Here is a 23,552-nt window from a genome sequence, read left to right as displayed (position 1 = left end):
GTGTTCGTTTGACAGCACAGCACCTAACAACTAAACTTATCCCTAATTCACATTGTCGACGTCGAGCATCAGTTCGCACGCAGCAGAGGCAGAATCATTCTCCACCGCCGGCGCAAAACGCACGAGAGGAGCAGCCAGTCTTCACCCCCGGTCAGTCGCCGCCACCCCCTAATCCCCCTAATTGTTGTTTTGCTTTTTTGATAAAAGCTTAATGAGGTTCTGTTAACATAAATTGTGTTCATAAATTTGTTTTTTTGAATGTTGGGGTTCGTAAATTTTGGGGGTTTAGTGTTTTTGGGGTTGATAATATGTACTCAAAGTTTGGGTCTTGCTCATTTTGTGTTTGATAAAATGTCTGAAAGAAATGAGTCTTCTTGGAAAGTTGGAATCATATGATGAAATGCCGCACTGATACTTGTATGGTTTTCACCCAGTTTCTTTCCTTCTAAGTACTGCCGTCCAACTGTTCGATGAAATGCGTAACAAGTTCAAATTTGAAACTCTTCCTTGATTGATGATAATATGTCAGGTTTTCTGCTGCTGTTGAAGAAACAATGTAAATAAATTCAAAGGTGCTCGAAGGTGCTCAAGTTAATATATAGTCAAAATAAGTTATTACTATACCAGATTGAATGAATTACAATCTTATTTTATATGAATGTCATCAAGTTTATCATAATTAGTCCTCCATTTACTGACAAAAATATTCTAACATGTATTCTCATCTAATTATGAAATGATTGTACTTTCTATATGGTTTCTCCATGCAGCATCCTCATCAAAGCCATATAGTCAATCAAGTAGCGAATTTCCCCAAACCACCAATAGCTAAGAATAGAAAAATGGTTCGCAAAGGTTTTGAACAAGCAAAAACAGGTATTGAAACCCCATTTTTTTAAGTGTTGCTGCTGAAATGCTCATGTTGGTCTAGTAAAAACAAAGTTATGTTACTTTTCAGGTATTGAACATCTGAAATCTGTAAATTACAACAAGTACTTAAGAAAAGTAGGACTCGGAAGAGAAGACTGGTATTTCTGGAAGCAAATAGGCAAGGCTCTACTCTGCACCTACACACTAGTTGGTGCTGCATGGCTATACAATGAAACATCCCCTCTAGGTTGGTGGACATTGAAGCCAAGGCCAAAGGAAGAATGGGAGCTAGCTCACCTGTACGAGAGGCGAGAGTTTCCATACCCCGGTGACGCAGAAGCCATGGAAGAGTTCGTTGCCGAAGGGGGAATGATTGGCACCACAATTGGACCAAAAGGGGTTATGGAAACAGATAAAGATGGATATAACTATCAGAAAGAGTTGCAGAACAGGAAGTTTGAGCAAGAGGCACAGAAACTATGGGTTAGGATGAGGAATGAAGTGATACAAGAGCTTCAAGATAAAGGGTACGATGTTGAGTGAAAAAAAGTTTATCTGTTACGCTATTTGGATAAATAAGTATATTGTGCTAATCATAGTTCGGTATCAGATTATGTTGATTTGAATGATGGCATTTTATTGTGTTCTCTTGTATGGCATGATATCCAACTATGATGCTTCAAATGGATGAATAAGGTGTTTAAACTTAAAATTACTGTTAAAAAACAAGGCCGTCTCAACCGTTTAGGCACTCGACATTGAGAATCCGTCATGGTTTCTTCAATTAGTCCCTTTTGGCGATTTTTTGGCCCCACTACGACTTTTAGCTGTCTAGGCACCGTCTAAGCAATGATAAACAAAAGCATTTTTTATTATTAATTTTTTTGTTTTATTAAAACTCACTTTTGAACATTGTCGTATGGTTATTGGTGAATTGTGTTTCGAATATTTTGGTTTAGTTGTGTTTTCTATTTGTTTTCATGGTATGATTTAAGACTTTAAAGACATCGTTTAATATCTTTTGGTGAATTATATTAATTGTGAACATTATATTTTATTTGTTTGAGTTGTTGTAATGTTGATGTTTGCACATTTTGAAAGATTTATATACAAATATACGTATTTTTCTATATTAAATAAGTATATATTATTATTTTTAGATAATATAATATATATATTTTAATTGAATTTATATAACAATTTGTTGATTAAAAAATAAAAGATATAAAAATACAAATATGATTAATTTCTGATTAATCTTCGAGGGCTATGTCGGTCCGATTAGCATTTTTTAAAACCATGTTTAAAATATGCAGAAAATGTATATAATAAAATAAAAAAAATGTTCATGATGTTGACAAGTATTCTAGCCTGATACACAACAATTAGAAGTTTACCCTCATAATAGCATGCCTACTGTCTTTTGAGGCATGGATGATCCAAACAAAGACTTGAACTTCTGTGATGGTGAGGAAAAGACGCAGTGAGTTTTTTTTTTTTTTTTTTGTGAGTTGTTATAAGTTCTTGAGGCTTTAGAAGCCTCGATATGTGAGATTTAGAGGTAAGGGATGATGCATAATCTAAAGGGATGTAGTTGGCCGAATGGCTCTCTCTCGTTTTTGAGAACAATTGGACTTTATTATATAATGTGTGAGGGTGAGGTAAAGTGTCATATTTTGTCTCATAACACACTTTAGTAGTATTATCCTTCGTTAGAGAATGTCTCCACCACTACTAAAAGTACAATACTGATATGGATAGGATATTTCACTGACTGACTCTGATTGAGATTTTGATTTGACACGTCAATGTGTGGCATGGTATAGGTTACTCATCTGTTAAGGTATGGCTATAACGGTTTTGAATTTTGAATTCCCGCAGATTGGGAAGCGAAGTGCGGTTTTAGTGAAGGTTGTATGCTTTTTTTGTCGATGATTTTTCGGTTTTTGGATTTATAAAACCTTTTGGAGCAAGTCTAACATTTGTTCAGATAAACCATTCATCTCTAACCTTTGGTGATGAGGAGTTGTTTGTTGCTTTCATCATAAGGTTCAAAAAAACTGGCGCACACATTACTCAATGTCATCAGTTGAAGTGTAAGGTTGTCTCGTTCGAGTTGGTCAACAAATGTCAGCTACATTCCCTTGGTTCACATGTGAATTTTTTGCATCCTCAAGTGCATGATTGAAGTTGTCTTTATCTTTAGAACGTCTAGGTGTCACATGGTTCCATTTAGCGTTCAAGAACTGTTTTTGTCGTTTTGAAATAAATGAAATTTACGTTGTACCTTAGAATTTTGTATCGAAATCTCAAACATGTGAAATCTAAATTAATTGATAAGTCGTTTCACCACGAACTAAAATGTAAATTTTAGTTTTGGTAAATAATTAGTTGTTTCACCAAAAATTTGGAAAATAAAATGTGTTGCTTGACTTCCAATTTGAAAATTGTGAATATTGACAAGACGAAATCAACTAAGTTCGTAATTAATATCGCAAGGAATGTGAATTAATTAAACGAAAGTATAAAAATATAAATATTAAAACTGGAAAAATATTGGAAGCTTCGATTGAGCTTCAAAAAGTATTTAGAAAAAGAGTTGATAGAACATTAATGTAAAATTCAACATTGAAAAGCAGTTGATAGAGCTCTAATGTAAAATTTAACTCAATGGAAAGCTAACATCTAACTAAATTGAGTAAATAAAATTTGAAGATTGTTAGAATTTGTTGTTGCTGTTTAAGAGTTGCGGGAAAAATCATGTACAATTTTATTACTTCTTCCACCTTTTCTTAAACTTGCAACCTGTTTTTTTCTCAATAGATTCTATGCCTTTCTCCACTTCTTTTTTTTTTTTTATTTACATAATTGTAAAAAAAATCCATAATGGAAAATACAAAATTATAAAATATACGACGTCATTGTCATTGGATTACCTAAAACTTCGACTTACCCAAATAATTGAAAATCCATAATCTAGACTTGAATACAAAAACTAAAGTATGGTATGAACATTAATATTAATTATTAGAATTGAAGTGAGTTTATAGTATATTTTATTTATAACTAAACTGTCACATATGTGAGAAGGAAACAAATTGCAAGGATCTAATTGGGAATTAGGCGGGAAATGCTTATTTCGATTAGCTTTAATTCTATTAAGTTCATCATTACTATTGTTATTCTGTTATTGCTTATTTCCCTAAATGCTCTGTGAGATGTGTTAGTGGTCCCCTCCCTTTTTGACTTATTGTGACAGTTGTTGCTATACTGAAGCATTATCTGAGAATTAATGAACTCATTTTTTATTCTTCTTTCCTATTCTTAAATTCTTCTTCTTTCCTCAAATTCTATTCTTCTTCCTATTTCTATCTTTTAGAACCTTAGTTCTGACATATGTATCAAATATTGGCCTCCTCTGGCTAGTTTCATTTATGAACGAAAATACAGAAAAGAAAACCCGCGCAGCAGTGAAAGCACAAAAAGAAGCAATGGAAAAATATGACCAACGATACAAAGAGATGCAAGAGCAACTCGAACACATTACTAAATCCACCACCACTCAGTTACAATTATTACAAGCTTAGTTGCTGGAAATACAGATTTCCCAAGATGGTCGTTTGAAAGCGATCAGTCAGCAGAAAGCCCAAGCAAAAATGATTCAGGCTCAAACTAGGCAAGGGCAAGTCGCTACTCAACAAACACTGGCTGAACTGGGTAAGAATATATCAGTCATAGCCAAAATGGTCCAAACCAATCCTTATCCATCTTCATCTTCTACTGTCAATGGTGGCAGAGGAATTATGGGTTCTCCCCAAACTCATCAATTAGACCAGCCTCCTAAACCTCCTTATTTTAACAAATTACTACCCAAATGTGATGTACCCATCTTCGATGGAACAAATGTGGAAGTCTGGGTCAGTAAGTGCCAGAAATATTTCCAGATTTTTGAGGTGGCTTGCGATAAAAGGAGGGATCTAGCGTGCTTTTACCTGTAGGGCAAGGCAGATAAATGGTATCAAAATTGGAGTCAGGAGAATACATCAACAAGCTGGAATGAGTTCTTAGAAGAAGTGACTAAACGGTTCCAAAATACAGAGGCCAAACATACGTTGGAGGAAATGCAGAACCTGAGGCAGTTGACAACAGTTTTACAATATCAGGAGGAGTTTGAAGCTGTAAAACTGAAGATGGAAAAGAAGTTTCCAAACCATTGTTCCTTCATTTTATGTGAGCAATTTCCTAGCAGGTTTAAAACCTGAAATCAAATCTGGAGTTTAAAACTTGAAATCAAATCTGGAATATGTTCAGATCAACCACTAAACATCTATTCAGCTATTATGTTGGCTAAGCAAAAAGAAAACATTAAGGGTCGCATTGAGGCTGTTAAGCCTAAAACTGTTTACAAACCTACTCCATATACCAAACCATTCAATCCTAGCCCCATTTTTGTTTATAAACCCAGCAACCAAACACCAAATTCTACCGTTATAATTCCAAAATACAATGAATCTAAACCTCCTAACTAATCTTCCTCTATTAAAAGAACCCCTTAAACTTGTTGGACTTGTGGAGAGCGACATTTTCAGGTCACGAATGTACTACTAAGAAGCTCTATGCTCTCAATCTGGAGAGTGAGATTGAAGAAGTGGAGCCAGAGTTGGAGGAGGAACCCAATAAGGATCCTAGCCAGGAAGAACAAGAGGTTGTCGAACCAATTAACCTTTCTGTCAATGCATTAGATGGGGGAAATGCAGATGGAACTTTCAAATTGAAAGAAGTGTTAAACAAGAAGATGATTATGATCCTTATTGATAGTGGAAGTACCCACGGTTTTGCGGATCACACCCTAGCCTTGGAATCCAAGTTGCCACTTACAAGGGTGAAGCCTGCAGTAGTCACAGTGGCTGATGGAAGATCGCTCTTCGTTAGCTCCAAATGCACCGAGTTCTCCTAGACCATGCAAAATTCCAGGTTTAGCTTTGCTGTAAGAACCCTAGAATTGGGGGAATGTGACTTGATTTTGGGCACTGATTGGATGAGACACCACTCTCCAGTTACCTTTGATTCTGAAGGCAACAAGCTCATCACACAAAAGGATCACAGAGCATTCGAGCAGAAGGGAATAGTGGAGTCTACTCCTACTAAGGTAATGTCCCTTAAATCCATCAATCATTTAGTAAGTAAAGGATGGAAAGGGGTCATCTCTAAGTTATTTCTAATGTCTGTCTCTGAAGTTTCTTCTGAAACTGAAATTGCTAAACATTTACCATTTATTCCACCCTTATATCAAGAATTAATTGAGCATTATCAGCACGTATTCCTCCCCCCTACTCAGTTACCTCCTAAAAGGTCACATGCTCATGATGTTCCTTTAAAATAGGGCACAAACCCTATTAATGTCCGTCCTTATAGGTATTTTAATTACCAAAAGAATGAAATAGAAACACTAATAGTTGAAATGCTTGCTAATGGTGTCATTTAACCAAGTCAGAGTCCTTATGCATCCCTTGTACTCCTAGTTAAGAAGAAAGAGCGTACTTGGCATTTTTGTGTAGATTATAGAGAGCTCAATAAAGCAACAATCATAAACAAAATCTCAATTCTTGTTATTCAAGAGCTTATAGATGAGCTTAAGGGGGCTGAAATATTCTCTAAAATCGATCTTAGAGCTGGTTATCATCAGATTAGGATGAAACTAAGGGATGTACCTAAAACAGCTTTTAGAACTCATACAGGACACTATGAATTCTTAGTCATGCCTTTTGATTTGACCAATGCTCCAGACACATTTCAATCTTAGACACATTTCAATCTTTAATGAACACTATCTTTTCCCCTTACATAAGAAAATTTGTACTAGTATTCTTTGATGATATTCTTATATATAGCTCTAGTGAAGAAGAGCACCTCACTCACTTGGAGACAGTTTTCAAAGTGCTTTCTTCTCATCAACTATTTGCCAAGGGCTCTAAATGTGATTTTGGAGTGCCATCTGTGGCATATTTGGGCCATGTGATATCTGGTGCAGGAGTAGTTATAGATCCCTCCAAGATAGAGGTTATCGTGAATTGGCCTTTCCCTTCTTCTCTAAAAAGTCTCAGAGGTTTTTTGGGCTTAATAGGATACTACAGGAGGTTCATAAAAGGCTATGAGGTTATTAGCAAACCCCTAACAGAGATGCTGAAGAAGGATAATTTCTATTGGACTTCTGAAGCTGAAGCAACATTTGTTCAACTCAAGACTCTTATGACCCCAATCCTTGCACTGCCAGATTTCTCACAACCTTTTGTTCTTGAGTGTGATTCTAGTGGCACATGAATTGGAGTTGTCCTTATGCAACAAGGCAGTCCAATCTATTTCTTATCTAAGTCTCTTAGTCTTAGAAATAATAAATTGTCAACCTATGAAAGACCATTACTGGCAATCTTACAGGCATGCCCAACTTGGAGGCATTACCTTGAAAACACAATTTTTGTAATCAAAACTGATCATGGGAGTCTCAAACACCTATTAGAGTAAAAGCTTCATACTTACTTACAACATAAAGGAGTTTCTAAGCTATTGGGGCTTGATTATACTATTTGGTATAAGAAAGGAGTAGAAAATGGAGTACTTGATGCCCTTTCAAGGCAACATGAGGATCCAACATCTGAATTGCTAGCTATTTCCATGCCAGTCCCTCTTGGGTGCAGGATGTTCAAATTTTTTATTAGAATGACACATTGGCTTCCTCTCTTATACAGAAATTCACAGTTCATCTTACTTCTCACCCACCTTACACTTACTAATAGTCTCTTGAGGTACCACTCGAAACTATACATTAGTTCTGCTACTTGTCTCAGAGATCAAGTTATCTCTACTTGCCACAATTCACCCATGGGGGTCATTCATGAATTAAGGGCACTCTTACTCGGTTGCAGTATCACTTATATTGGCCTAACATGTCCAATTCAATCACTTATTGAGTTGCTGCTTGTGACACTTGTCTAAGATATAAGGCAAACCATGTTGCTTACCCTGGCCTACTACAACCCTTGCCCATCCCATATGTTGCCTGGCAAGACATATCAATGGATTTCATTAAGAAATTGCCTAAGTCCTATGGGTATGACACTATTCTAGTTGTGGTTGACATGTTTTTAAAGGCTAGGCATTTCATGGGGTTATCTCATCCCTTCAATGCAGCAAAAGTGGCTCAAGTTTTTCTTGATCACATTTTCAGGCTACATGAAATGCCTAAATCAATTGTCTCAGATAGGGATCGCATTTTTATAGGAGTATTTTGGAAGGAGTTGATGAAGCTTTTGGGAACTAAACTGCAGTTCAGTAGTGCTTACCATCCTCAAATTGATGGCCAGTCTGAGAGGCTCAACCAATGCCTAGAAAATTACTTGCGAAGTATGTGTTTCCTTCATCCTAAGCATTGGCATAAATGGCTGAGTTTAGCAGAATTCTAGTATAATTCTACTTATCACAATGCCCTGAAGATGTCCCCCTTTAAGGCCCTTTATGGAGTTGAACCTCAACTTCCTATCTTGCCTACTCAGCCTCCAATGTAGCGTTTGAGGAGGAACTTCTATAGGAAAGAGATAAACTCAATACTTAGTTCAAGGAATGCCTTTCCACTGCCCAAAACAGAATAAAGCAGTTTGCTGATGCTAAGAGGACTGATAGAGAATTTGGGGTGGGAGACTATGTTTATCTCAAACTTCAACCCTATAGACAGTCATCCATAGCTCTCCGCCAGTCAATGAAACTCCAGGCCAATGGCCCCTACAATATTCTAGAACAAATTGGCAAAGTGGCCTACAGACTTCAATTACCTAGCACATGTCGTATACACAATGTTTTCCATATCTCTCTACTAATAAAGAAACCAGATCCCACTCAACCTACCTTAACCACCTTACCTCTACTTCTGCAGGTCAAATCCTATTTCAACCAACTAAAGTTATCAACACCAGAAATACTATAATTGGTCCACTTTCAGTTCCTTGGTTGTTAATTCAATGGGAAAGATTGCCATCAATTGATGTTGTATGGGAAGACCAAGCAACCATAGCTACTCAGTTTCCTGCGTTCTTTCATTCTTAGGGACAAGAATGTGATAAAGGAAGAGGTATTGTCACATATGTGAGAAGGAAACAATCTGCAAAGATTTAATTGGGAATTAGGGCAGAAATGCTTATTTCGGTTAGCTTTAATTCTGTTAAGTTCATTATTACTATTGTTATTGCTTATTTACCTAAATGCTCTATCAGTTGTATCAGTGGTCCCCTCCCTTTTTGGCTTGTTGTGACAGTTGTTGCTGTACTGAAGCATTATTGCAAAACTTAATGAAGTCATTTCTTATTCTTCTTTTCTATTCTTAAATTCTTCTTCTCTCCTCAAATTCTATTCTTCTTCCTATTTCTATCTTTCAGAAATTGAAAAATATAAAAATGGATTCCACCATATATAAAATGTTTGAAAAGGAATTATTAGTATGAAATTGGTATGTAATGATCATTTGTTAGATTTTTTTGAATTAAAAACAACTTGTCAACATTATTAACAAGATGTGTAAAGTTTAAGAGTGAGTAGTTTTAGTTTTGGAAAGTTGGAAGAGATTGCAAGTCCGTTCAAGTGGTAATTCATATTTAACCATGATTATTGCAAAACTGAATCTGAAAATGAATTCAGAACTTTTCTCTTTTGAATCGGGTATTGTCCTTAATTCCGTAAGAGCAACTCTAATAGTTGGAGGGTTGCACACCCTCCAATCATTCCACCTCACCCATTTCTAACAACTCTCTCCACAAAACAACTCCACAAAAAATCCTCTCTAGTGGTCAGTCACAATCATAATATTCAATGGGTCGCACACATTATATAATATTTTATATCTTTTATAATAATAATAAAATTAATAGCAAATTAATATTATTGAATAATAAATATCTCAATTAAAATTAAAAGCAATAATATAAATTTTTTTATTTCAATTTTAATCGATATTAGTAATTTACGAAAGTGCAAAATATAGTATATTACAAGGTTGTAAAAAACGTTAGGCGCTAGTCGGGCGGACAGAGCCCTCAGGGATTAATCGGGGATTAATTGGATTTGTATTTTTGTATTTTTTATTTGGTAATCAACAAATTATTATATAAACTAGATTTGATCCCGTGCATTGCACGGAATATACAATAATTCATATTTTAAGCCAATTAATTTGTAGAGCAGAAGGTCCATGTATTGCGTGGATTGTTTTTTTATTTAAAATAATTATTAATTAAATGATATATATTTGAATTAATAAAATTCATAAAATATTTTAAAAACTATAATATTCTTTCATCTTGACATGTGATTACATGAATCTCAATAATAACTAAATGATTGGGTAAATTATATCTATGTTTAACATTTGACCATTGTACTTCAACTCTGAACGGTATGGCTACTGAATTTTACACTTTTTAATACCAGTGGTCACTCAACACCTCAAAACGACAGTTAATGATCTCAAAATAAAAAATTCAAAGAGTTAATAATATTCTTAAAAGTGCAAGCAATAGACTAATTAACAAATGAATCGGAAGTTTTAAATTGCTCTATTCTTCAGAATCGGGATTGGAATGTGGTGGAATCGGATTCGGAATGATTATCTCTTTATTGTGTTTGGTTCAATCCGGAATCAAAATTTAATTCCTTTTAACCTGTTTGGTTTTCTAATAGTTGGAACCGAAATTAATATAATATTTATTAAAAATATTTTAATAATAATAATAAATAGTTCCTGAATTTCTCATCAAAAAATAATCAGTTTATGAACTTCCTCGTACCATTCCATATCTCTACTCGATTTAGTAATTGCTGATGAATCAAAATTTAAATTATTATTTAAATCATCTAATTTTGATTTTATCTTCTCCATTCTTCTCCATTCTTCTCTACGGCACCTACTTCTCTAGTGAAAGACTCAAAATAAACAATGTTTTAAAATCACAAAGTGGAATGTTCACGGCACCGTGAATGTTCACGGCCGAGGACGGTGCCTTCTACTTCCCATTTGGTTCACTGAACCTTTTTGCACCAACAGCTGCAACAAAGTCTAAATGGCAAACAACAACAATCGACTGGTTAACGGAGAGCGTCCAAAGCTCTCTTTGTAAAATCCGGCAAGTTTATTTCAACAGACGCCGATCCAGATGCTCTCAAATCTAAAACACAAGTTTCAAAATCTTATCTGTAGTTTTTCCAAAACAATCTTCCCTGTAGTTGTTCCTTAGCAGGAGTAGAAATCTTGTGTTGCAGAATTCATATAGCTCTATAATTTGATAGACTTTCGATTTTTATTTAAGCACGATCTATTTGATTCCATGAGGGAATCAAAACTGATTACCCGCTAATCAGCTAGGAATCACGATTCCTACATTTTTGTTGAAAAACTTGCAATTAGGTACCTGCAATGCACAAATGACGGCCTAATTGATTGATAACACTAAGCTGTTGCTTCTTCTTCTCCTCCGTATCTGCCATTATCACCCTCCGTATCTGCCATTATCACTACTACCGAGCTTCTGATGTTCTTCTTCTGATTTTTACAGCCAAAGTCACAATGACAAAGAAAGGATAATACCACAGCAAATAAAGGAACGGAAGCTAGGGAGAGAAGTGAGGAGTGATTTTAGGTATTTTGAAGTTTGAATTTATTTTGTTATCGGTTATTTGTTTTGGTTAGTAGGGAGTGTTTCAATAGATGTCAATTAGTTTCTACAGCAATACATCCCGTAATTTTCAAAAAAAAGAAAATCCAAAATTCTAATAAATTGATAAATAAGTCTCCTTCTCTCTCAGCCTGCCACATTAGATTCGAAATTTAATATGATACCGTCATGTGTCATTTTGTTTCCACACTTTATATATATAATAGATTCAATTAAAATATGTATTATACTATCTAAAAAATAATAATATAAAATTATTTAATATAGAAAAACTTTGTAACATATATCCTTAAAAATGTGCAAACATCAATAATATCATTGAAACAATTTAAAATTGAATTATAATAAACTAAAAAATAAATTCACAATAAAAAATGCTTTTGTTTTCATCGTCGCTTAGGCGGTACCTAGGCGGCGTCGAGACGGCCTAGGCAGAGGCAAGACGGCTAAAAATTACCTAGGAGTCAATAAAATGCCTAAGAAACTAATTGGAGAAAATTGCGGCAGATTCTCAATTTTGAGCGTCTAGACGGTCCAGGCGGCCTTCGTTTCGATCAGTGCACACAATTTACAAAACATATAACCGTTGTATATTTTTATGTTATAATAAATCTTTTTCAACAAAAAAAATAAACAATTAACATAATTATTCTCTTCTACAAATTATAACTATCAGATATATTAATTTAAAATGTTTATTTTGTTCCCAAAAAGCTATTGCTGGCATTTGTGCGAAAAAAAAAATATACAGGACCCACACTGCAGACAATTGAAGTTTGATGGAACGCGCGTTTGAACTCCACGGAACCATTCATCCTCTTCACATGCAAGGCGCGTTGCTTCACCTTCAATTTCCATGCCTCCCCTTGCAATTTTCTTGTTTGGTCCTGGAGAGTCGCTCGAAAGCGAGGGGTTTTTGTGCTTCTCTAATGGTTGGGGGTCTCTGCCAAATTGCAAATTGGTCCTCCAACCATACCATTAGAGCTCCAACCATACCATTAGAGTTGCTCTGAGAGAAAGTCCTTGTTAAAATAGAAGTGCAGAAGGTGGGCATTGAAGCTATAAATAGAAAATGTCCAGAGTTGAAAAAAACAATCAACTTTGGGTGCCCCATGAATCCATCGGAGGGAAGCAATTATTGTAATGTCCCAACCCCACAAAAAACATTACATAAAGAGTTCATTAACCTCTTCCTCTTTCCTTCTGCACACTCACGGGGGACATTATTACACTATCTATAACAAAACCCAACCAACTATAACACCCTCACACTTGTCCTGTGCTTTCCCTAATTATGGCAGCAGCATTTTGGGCTTCTTTGCTTCAACTTATAACTAAAACATTCAACTCTTGGACTGAAAAAACCAAAACCACTATCCTTCAAGAGTTCATTTGCATCAAAATGAACTAACTATCAATTTGGGTTTTTTTTAAACAACATATCTCAGCATCATAACATCAGAAATTAACTAATGGATTAATTTGACCAAATAACTAGGCTTAACTTTCCTTTTCTACTATACACACACTAATTACACAGTTGACTTTCATATGCCTGCTATAAAACGAAAGGCAGTGTACTATCATGTACCAGAATCCATATTTAAAGCCACATCAGGTGTGTTGCATTTTAGCAGCCAATGCCAATGCCAATGCCATGATCACTCATCTAATAACCAAAAGATCATTCATACAAGGATTTCTTCATCGATAACACCATATTAAAACCACTACCAGACCTAAAATCATCTTCAAACAAACACTAATCAGCCATAACAGCGCACAACTGCAAAATATACTTATCACTTGTTGCACAAAACCAAGCCATCTCTAACACCTGTATCCTTGAAATCTATGCATTTATCAAGCAACCAGCTAACACAGCATTTACAGGACATATAGAACAAATCACTCATTCATAAAAATTGGAACTTTCTACAAATACTTCGATTCAACAAGCGTGTCGAATTCAAATAGAACCACAGAAACACGAAACTTTCAATTTTGATTGCTGCATTATTAGAATTAGGTATTAAGCATTGAGAGCAGGTGATAAATATGTGTTGTTATCTATAGAAAAAGGAGAAACACATTAACTAAAAGTGTTTACAACATCCATGGAAGAACATTTACAAAACATTTCTTGCCACAGAATGTGAGTTCTGTAGCCTACTTTTTCCAGATTTGCTTCTTCCATAACTCCTAAGTGGAGTCAAGTAAAACCTTAACAGGCCATTATCAAGGTTATTCGGAGAGTACCTGGCACTCCGGTTGCGCTGTACCACAAGCTCTTCTCTCTTCTTTATACTCGCACTACATCCCATTTTGTTAGAATCCCTAGAACTAACAGTATAGCTTCTTATGAGCTTCTGGCTAACAGTCTCATTTGCTTCCACATTATGAAAATCTGCTGTACTATTCTCTGCATCAACCACATTTCCACTATTACTGCTTTCCTCATCCCCGCATTTGCCCTCACTTCTCTTCTGCTGCATCAAAGCCCAAATGTTCCACACACTCCGCCATCTCTGCAAGTTCTTGAATTTGAAACCCTTTTTATCAACAACAGCAGCAGCAACAGAATCGACATCCTTAGCAAGACCATCATCACCCTCCAAAGTGTAATCTTTAAGCGAATACCAATTCGAATCCCGTAATTCTTTCTCTGTGACTAGCAATTTCGCCCCGTGGAATAACCCAACTGTTTCAGGAGAAACCTTGGACATTGATTTGAACTCGTCACTCCCCAATGTCAATCTCCCATTTGAACCTAGAGGATCAAAACTCCTTCTTCTTCTTCTATCAGAATAGTAATCCCTAGTCTGCGCAGTTCCTCCAGGATTGCTCTCCTCCTTATTCTTCAATCCCACATTCTCTCCCGGATCACCGATCCCATTTGCCGGTAGCTTTGCGTCTTCTATAACTGAAACTAATGGAGTAAGCCGTGGATATGTTTTCCCAATCAAACACCCATCCCATGAAGCTCTCGGCTCATCGAAGGAATACCGCGAATCATCAACAGATAATCTAGCAATATCAACTGATACTCTCGGATCTGTATCGCAAGATCTCCTTCCAAATCCATATTCCCCAATTTCAGATTGGGTATCTCTTAATCTTCTGATACTTGATTTCTTAATATCCCCCATCAAATCACCACCAGTTTTCTTTTCCTTTTTGTCGTTTTTTTGCTTTAACTGCCATTTAACTAGTTTCTTCCTAAAAACTGAAGCTACCTCCCAAAAACTACCTGCAATGTCCTTTAAATCTTTACCTGCATTTTTCTTTCTCCCCGATTCGAGATCTATAAATTCCTTCATTGTCTTAAACTCTCCATCTTCTTCAAAATCATCTAGAATTCTTTCACAATGATCCACATTGAGAGCGCTGACCTCCTCTAAAACCCTAATTTCCGCCCCATTTTCCTCCTCTTTCAATTCAAGTCCCAAATCCAAAATCTTAGGTTTCCAATTGAAGCTGTATTTTCTCCTATCGTCGTTGTGGAAGAGATCAGACAGAGTATTTCGGGGCCTAGAATCGCAGGACTTGCGACGGGGCTCAGAGATGGTGGTGGTGGTGGCGCTGGTAGAGGTAGAGGAGACATTGGGGTTTCTGGTGCTGGAGTAGGATTTGCAGCGGCGGAGCTCAGTAGCTAGGTAGGTGATGGGGGTTTCCTTGTGTGTGTCAGGGTCAATGCCGGCGAGGCGTTCCCGGAGACAAGAAGCGCAAAATCCGGTAATGGGTTTGGTAGGGTGGCGGGGGCAGGAGGAGTGGCGGTGGTGCTGCGGCTGAGGTTGAGTCATGGCTGGTGGTTCTGATATGAGAGAAAGGTCATGTTTCGTCAGAGAGAGAGAGGTTGAGGAAAGGGAATAGTGAGTACTGACGCAGTTAGTGGTTAGCGTGTAAATACAGTGATAAAATGGAGATAAAAAGCCTTGTATACCCTTTCTATATTTTGTACTAGTATTGTTAGGAAGAAAAAATATAAAAATAAACCTTATAGTTATAACTATTTTCGAACAACATCTATATGGCTTAAAAGTTTATAAAATTATATTATGTACTGTATTCCGTTTGCAAACACATATAAAATTGATTAACGGTATTAAAAATCAAAAGAAAAAAAAAGTTAATTTGATCATTATATTTATTTATTGGGTTAATACACATATTTGCTCCTGTGTTTTCTCGAAAAAACAGATTTGCCCTTAAATCAATTAAACCCATAAAACTATCCCTGAATTTTTCACAAACCTACAATTATACCCTAATCTAACAGAGCTGTTAAACGGCGTTCACATCAAAGCTGCTTGTCTCCAGAAAAACTTCAGAAAAGAACAACCAATCACAAACAAAAAAAAATATGCACATTCAATTTCGATTAAAAGCAAGTTAGAAGAACAGATTGGTCAAAATTCATTTTCATAAAAGCTCAATCAACCTAATAAAACGGTGTCTAAACCTCCTAATTAATTCAAAAGCAATAGCAATAGAAAACAATAAGAAACCAAATGAATTTTGATTGTCGTCATCCAATTTTTTTGGAGACAAGAAGGTTTGTTGTCATCGCTGTTTAGCAGCTCTGTTGGATTAGGGTATAATTGCAGGTTTATGGAAAATTCAGGGATAATTTTGTGGGTTTATTTAATATAAGGGCAAATCTGTTTTTCCGCGAAAACATAGGGACAAATATGTGTATTAACACTTATTTATTTTATAAATTAACTTCCTTTATTATCTAATTATCACAAACAAATCAAAAAATAAAAAATAAAAATCAATTATATCATCTTATTCATCTCTTTTTTATTTTTTCTTCTTCTTTCTCTTTCCTCTCTCCCTCTTTTCTAAGTTATTTTTGTTTATACCTATCTTAAATATCAGTTTGATTACGGTGTTTAGGTAGCTGCAAATCTTCAAAAACAAAATAAATGTATATTGAAGACATGAAAAAAAGAAGGCCAAAAGAGAAAAGTATAGAGGGTTTTCATGGTTTAGAGAGCTTTTAGAGATAGAAATTAACAAAGAGGAGAGATGAGGAGAAAAAAAATTAAAAAGAGATGAAAAAAATGGTATAAATTGATTTTTATTTTTTATTTTGGGATTTGTTTGTGATAATTAGATAATAAAAAGGGTTGATTTATAAAATAAATAAATATAAGGACCAAATTAACTCTTTTTCCTTTGACTTTTAACACCGTTAGTCAATTTGATATGTATTTGCTAACGGAATGAAGTACATGATACCATTTTGCAAACTTTTAAACCATATAGATGTTGTTCGAAAACAGATGTAACCACAATGTTTATTTTTATACTTTTCTCTTTTTATTATTTTATTAATAAATCTTTACTTTAGAATTTGGGTAAATAATTACAAACGATCCTGTGATTTTGTAGCAAGCACATTAGTAAATCCATAAAGTAAATGACTTACTTAATTATAAAGCGATTTAGCCATTCTCCCTTAATGCTGAGGTCTGATGCTCTTCCCGGTAATTCATGCAATTTGCTTTGAATTAATCTCATTCTTAGTCTGGACTCTTTTTCTCTCGTTGAGAATTCTACTTCCATGGCATGTTTTATTTTGTGGGAAATTTGGAAGGCTAGAAATAACTTGGTTTTTAATCAAAAGCTTTGGAACACGGTAGAAATTGTTGAGAAAACGCTCTTTTTATGCTCGGAATGGGGGAATTATGCTTCTGCTTCTAAAGTAGTAGTATCATCCCCTCCTGGCCAAACTCGTCCTCAACAATTTCTTTCTTAGTCCAAATCTCGTTCTGGATGGGTTAAGATTAATGTTGATGAGAGTTTTGTTAGTCACTTCTATTGGTGGTGGTGGGATTATTGCTAGAGATCATAATGGCTCTGTTCTTGGTTGTCGTTGTAAACACTATTTTCCCTCGCAATCTAGTCTTTGTCTCTGAAGCTCAGCCAATGAGAGATGGTGTTCTTTTTGGAATTGAAAAAGGGATCCCTTTTGCTGTTTTTGAAGGTGATTCCTTAGTTGTGATTAATGCCATCAACAATTCTGCTTCAAACAGCAATGCAAATATTAGAGTGATTATTGATGATATCTTGCTTCTTTCAAAATGATTTCATTCTATTTCTTTTACTTTTGCTGGGAGAGATTATAATTGGGCAGCTTATAGTTTAGCTACAAAGGCCCTGGTTTCTAATGTTTTCTGTTCTGATGATTTAGCTGCTACTATTTGGTTCCTAAGTAGTAGTATGTTTTATGTGTACTTGTTCTTGCTCGATTTTTATATATGATCATCTTTGTTGAAAAAAATACTTAATTATAAAGTACCTAAATATTTTTACTTTCACTTGTTTAGTCCTTCTGTTTAAATGACATGAAAATACCAGAATAACAAGGAAAAGTAAAAGAAGATGAAGAAGAAATTAGAGGAGGAACGTAGCATATTTGAAGACATATTGGAAAAGGAAGAGAGAACAAGATATAAGAGATAAGAGAGAAAATGATAAAAATACCCCCTCTGATTTTTGTGTAATGTTGCCATATTAGCATTTTTTAATGGTGTTATAATTTTGAACTATTTTTGCTAACAAAACGTATACCTCTTTTCGACTTTTAAACTATATATTTCATGTTTGAAAATGGTCCAAACCACAAGGTCTATTTTTGTATTTTTTCTTTGAAAAAAAAATCATCTGATTTCACATTTTTGTAGATCGGTTCTTGTGGGGGTTTTTCGGAGCAAAAAAACCCTGTGGTTTGCTGTTTAGCAAAAATCTGAAAGTTGGACTCACTCTATCAAACTTATGATATGTCCAAGGGTAATATTATCTTTAAAAAATTACTTTTATAAAACCCAAAATCTCCCCAAACTTGTCGATTCGTTTCTTTTTCTCCTTCTTCCTCACAAATCAGAACCTTGAACCATTTTTTCCTAAAAAAACACCTTAATCTAATCTTTGATCGTGTTAATCTTAAAACCATCGAATAGAAGGGTTACAGTACAAACTTGGGAAGACGGAATTTCACGTTAGAAATCATAGAAATTTCTTCATTTTGGCTTTATAAAGGGAGAAGGTCCTTTAACTGAGACATCGTTTCCTATAAGCAAGATGTCATCGAATATAATACTAGGAATACGATTGCACTCCCAGTGACTTTCTTGTATACACAAGGTTCATCAGCGTTTTGTTCAAAACTATATTCCTTGACAGTTCCATCAAAATTCGTATTCCAACTTCTTGATGTTTGCTTGAGTCCATAAATTGACCTCTGAAGTTTGCAAAAACCTTGTTTGCATCCTTTGTTGTGAAACCTTCAGATTGCATTATATATACACCGTTAAGCAGATTTCCATTAAGGAACGTCATTTTTACATTCATTTGCTAGTGTTAAATATCCGGTTTTGATAAGATCTCATTCTCGGATGATGTAATAGCCAGACTAAGTCCCAAAGTCTTTCCAAGACGATCATATTTCCAGACAGGTCATTATACTTTAATTAATCAAATTAAGCCTTAGATAATATTATTTCACGAATATACCTAATCAAAAGGCTTACTATAAACAAATTGTTTTTGGGTTTTTAAACAAAGATTAAAAAATAATTTTCACTAAAAAAATAATCATACATATATGAAAGTCTTCTATTAAAAAAGCTTTCTTCTTTAAAATAAGAGTTTTCTTAAATTAATCCTTTCTTATATATATATATATCTATATCTTTTGTATAATATAATTAAATATATTATATGCACGTATGTTTGGTCAAGAGTTGTACAATGAATAATTGTGTTTTTTTTAAAGTTGTGCGCTATGCACTTACATTAAACAAGAAGATTACATTAAAGAGAAAGAAAAACCCCCACCCCACCCCACTCATGTGATTCGAACTCATGACCTCTACAGTTATAAGTAAGCTCTACAATGAATAATTGTGTTTAATTAACTCTTTCATTTATAAAGTGTACTAATTTAATTAAGAGTTGATTATTAATTTAGCATGCTAATGTTCACACTAATATTCATGCTAAAGTATGCACTAATTTCATGCTAATATATGCACTAAAGTATATGATAATGTATGCACTAATGTACATGCTAGTGTATGCACTAATGTATATGCTAATATACAAGCTAATTACAAAAGTCAACTCTTTCTTTTTTGGCAAAATTAAAGAAGAAAATATTACAAAGACCAAAACTGATATTTTTTAGATAAAGCATGGAATCCGAATTACACTTTGAGTCCTTGACAAAGATGTTACATCATCACCCTCCATTTGCCTATAAATAGAAGAGGCATTCTCATTTGGATGTTCAAGAAAAGAGCTCATGTGTGTGTTGAAGAAATAATCCTCCATTGTTGTTGAAAACTTCATTTGTGTTCTTCATTTCTTCATTTTCTTTTTTCCTTCCTAATAAGATAAAAGAGAAGAGAGTGATTAGATTCATATTTATCATTTTACCATTTTTGTAAGAAAGATCAAGCGTGTAGCTTGAGTCTTTTAGGTTCTCAGCACCTCCTAGAAGAAGTGTAGGTTCTTAAGCACCCGTAAGCTTAAGGTTGTAAGAGTTTCTCAATTGAGCTCGGGAAAAATTGAGGGGTGAGTTTCTTACACACTCGAGAAGTTATGCGAGAAGTAGATATCGATGAGATATTTCATTGGGTAGCTTTTGTAAAAGGCACATAGGCTTGATTTTTGCCCGTTAAAAGAGTCACAATGAAAAATCTTGAGAGGTGTTCTCGGGGACATGACGTAGGTTGTAGTTGCCGAACTTGTATAAATCATGTGGCTAAGCTTTTCCATCCCTACTCTTTTAATTATTGTCTTTACATTTTATTTGCAAATATTTGATCGTGATCATTTTTATTATATTTGCTCAAAACATTTTTCAAATACAATAATTTATTATATTTCACTAAAAATAATTAATTTGCACATCCATTTAATTCCGTAAATATTTTCAAATGTGCAAATTAATCATATTGATTATAATTTTATTAAGTGAAAATAATAATATTTGAAAGGATAATAAATAATATTCACCCCCTCTAGCATTTATATAGTTATGTTGGACCAACAAGTGGTATTAGAGCCACTTCTTTTTGCTCAAAGTTTAATTACTAAGAGAGATCTATATGACTAATATAAATTTCTCCGGGAACATGTCTACACTGTTGATCCCGTGTAACGTGATAGGATTAGTTCCAAGGGGGGGGGGGTTAGGAACTAATATAACTTTTTCGCTTAATAATGCTGACTTAATTGAATGTTTGATAATTTAACTTAGTTTAAGGTCAGCAAGGCTGAGTGTGATGTGAGACAACTTTAATCAGATACTGACTAGAGCTGTTTCAGTTGTGAGTTGGGAAGTAACACTTAAGTCAGTTTCCAACTCAGCACTCAGATTACTCAGCTTCAGCTTGTACAAATTATTTACTGAGTAATTTTAAGCAAGCAACACATACATTTATAAATCAAGAGAAAGGGTTAGAAGTTACTCAGCAGACTTATCCTAGTTCGGCCTCTCCGCCTACGTCCAGTCCCCGAAATCCTTCTGAGCTTTTTCAATCCTCTACTGAGCTCTTTAAAGGTAGAGCATAAACCTTTTACAATAGCAACTGAGTATTCAAGAGTACCGTCCTCTATTCATCTACTCAATCCTATCTACCACTGAATACTATAACCGAGTATTCAACTTCTCTCTACCACTGAGTACTATAACCGAGTACTCAGCTTCTCTAGCCTTTTACAAATGATACAGGAATTGTTCTCACTAAATTAAGAACACTTTAGATGAATAAAATCACTCTAGACTTTTACACAATGATTGGAGTTTGGTGTAAGAGCTTGCTTTTTCTTTTCAGACAGCTTCTATTTTGGATTTTGACTTAGTGAAGATTTTTCTTGTCTATGTATCTCTTGTATGTGTATAATCCAAGTGATGAATTTGCCTTTTTATAGCAATCTTGAGGCTTCAATGATTTGAATCCCGATATAGCCGTTGTGGAAAATGATCTTCTTCATCATCACTCGGTCAGCTTTCAGAGCTGCAGGCCAATCCTGTCTTCTGTTCCGGAGGAGCCAGGTTTGTCTTCTTATGCCAGGTTTGTCTTCTTATGCCAGATTTGTCTTCACACGCCAGGTTTGTCATCTAGCAAAAGTCAAATGGTCCATGCTCTTTCTCGAAACGGTCTTCAGGACAGATTTCCGAGGCTTCTGATTTGTTTCAGAAATTTGTCAGACCTTGTCTTCCAAGTTGAAGGATCATTGACGCTGACCTGATGACTACTCAACTTAACTCAGCGGCTTCGCCTTCAAGATTTTCTGAAGAAGACATTTCTTTCGCAAGGCTGAGTTGCATTCTACTCAGCTTCTGCTGTGTGACTTGCTCTTGCTGACTTTGTCTTGTCTTTCTCTTATAGGCTTTTAGTTCCTGTTCTCGTTAGTTAACTTACTCAACATTGAACAAACTTATTAGTACAATTAAATCAAAGCACTTAAATTTAATTGTTTAATTATGGGATTAATATAAATAATTTTGTCAAATCAAAATCATGTGGAAAGGTGTTTCAACAAACTCCCCCATTTTGATGTTGGCAAAAATATTCAATAAGGAACTCAGTGTTGAGCTCCCCTATGATAGTTGACCTTTTCTATTCTTCTGAAAATACTCCCCCATAAGGGTTGGATCTACTGACTTAGTTCAACTCTAAACCTTCCAAGATCTAATCGAGTGAAATTAAGGCTTGAATCCACTGACTTAGTTCAATTCTAAACCTTCTAAGATTTAATCGAAATGAGTCTAAGGTCAGCTTCAGAAGTAGGTCAATACTTGGAACATTTTGTCATTACTCAGTTTTGATACTTAGTTAAGTTTTGGTATCAGAGTTGAGGTACGCTGAGTATATTTCACTTAGTTAATATCTATGTTCACAAGTTTTAATTGATTGTTGTTCAATGGGTAGTTATATAAGAAAGGGCAGTACATACACAGCATATAAGCATCACATATATAAAGACAGTTTGTAGAATAGATGCTTGTATATAGATGGTCAGCTAAACAAAAAACATGCCAGATACAAAATACAAGTTTCAAGCTAAGTCTGGTTCTAGTTCTATTTCTTGATATTGACTTGAACTTGATTAGTCTTGGTTTTGGTTTGCTGGCTGGGCTTGGCTGTTCTTTGTTGCTGAGTTTGGTTGCCCGGATTAGCAGAAGTTGAGACAGGAGGCTTCTACTGAGTTAGATTTTGAGTTCCTTGAGCTGGCTGCTTATCTTTCTCCCCCGTTTTGCCAGCATCTCCAGGCTGAGGGGCAGAAGCATAGAATTGCCCTTTTTGAACAGCACGAGTCAGTATAGTGGAGAACTATTGCATTTGACTCGTACTTTCTTTAAGGCCCGTAAAGACCTACATGCCATCTACCATACTTGATGCGGGGATTTTAATATGAGCGCTGAGCATGCTGAGTAAAAACTCAAGTGACTTCCCAATCCAAGTAATGGAGTCGGTCATCCTTGCATAGGATTGATAGTACAGCCTGAGCATCGAAACATCGTACGTATGACGCTGAGCGTTGATGTGCCGAATATGCGCAAGAGTGGATCGGGTGCAGTGCAAAATGTCATTGGTCTTTACCTGGTCGGTGTCCATTTCTTCTTTGCTTAGGTTGAGTAGGCGTATAGCCTCACCAATTTGTTCGATGGAGCATTGAGACGTGGAGGAGATAAGTTCACGAGCTCCAGTTAGCTCAGTGGTCAGCTGGGTGAAATGCTGAGTAACTTCAGCAGAAGTTGCGGATGATGCATTCACAACAGATAGGGCATTGATTTTCCCTTCAATTGAGTTCATGTGATTTACCATCATCAGCTGAAGTTCCGCCAGCTTGACCATGAATTCCTGCTTGGGCTGCTGAGAGACTAAGGAAGTCATAACATTCATCAGCTTCTTAAGACCTTTGAGTTCGGTTAAAAGTTGCGTG

The 23,552-nt window shown here is 35.3% G+C and overlaps 2 protein-coding genes across 6 annotated transcripts; one reads left to right on the top strand and one right to left on the bottom strand.

The window, feature by feature from the left end:
* The first annotated feature begins 3 nt into the window (after nucleotides 1–3).
* LOC136233121 (uncharacterized) lies at nucleotides 4–1,492 on the top strand. Of its 5 annotated transcripts, none has more exons than XM_066022700.1 (4): nucleotides 13–150; nucleotides 530–572; nucleotides 771–876; nucleotides 959–1,492. In XM_066022700.1, exons 3-4 carry the CDS (start codon nucleotides 843–845, stop codon nucleotides 1,411–1,413), a joined length of 489 nt encoding a protein of 162 aa, XP_065878772.1. In that variant the 5' UTR covers nucleotides 13–150; nucleotides 530–572; nucleotides 771–842; the 3' UTR covers nucleotides 1,414–1,492. The 5 variants fall into 5 exon arrangements, with proteins under 5 accessions (XP_065878768.1, XP_065878772.1, XP_065878769.1 ...); XM_066022697.1 differs by having other exon boundaries at nucleotides 530–582; XM_066022699.1 differs by having other exon boundaries at nucleotides 24–150; nucleotides 435–572.
* A 12,081-nt stretch (nucleotides 1,493–13,573) lies between these two features.
* LOC136233940 (protein OCTOPUS-like) lies at nucleotides 13,574–15,502 on the bottom strand. The gene has a single exon (XM_066023675.1). It carries the CDS (start codon nucleotides 15,386–15,388, stop codon nucleotides 13,715–13,717), a length of 1,674 nt encoding a protein of 557 aa, XP_065879747.1. The 5' UTR covers nucleotides 15,389–15,502; the 3' UTR covers nucleotides 13,574–13,714.
* Between the last annotated feature and the right edge of the window lie 8,050 nt (nucleotides 15,503–23,552).

This window comes from Euphorbia lathyris, chromosome 6 (genome assembly GCF_963576675.1).
Source record: "Euphorbia lathyris chromosome 6, ddEupLath1.1, whole genome shotgun sequence".
NCBI lineage: Eukaryota > Viridiplantae > Streptophyta > Magnoliopsida > Malpighiales > Euphorbiaceae > Euphorbia > Euphorbia lathyris.
The sequence above is the reverse complement of the archived record's forward strand: the minus strand, read 5'-3'. Positions and strand labels throughout refer to the sequence as shown.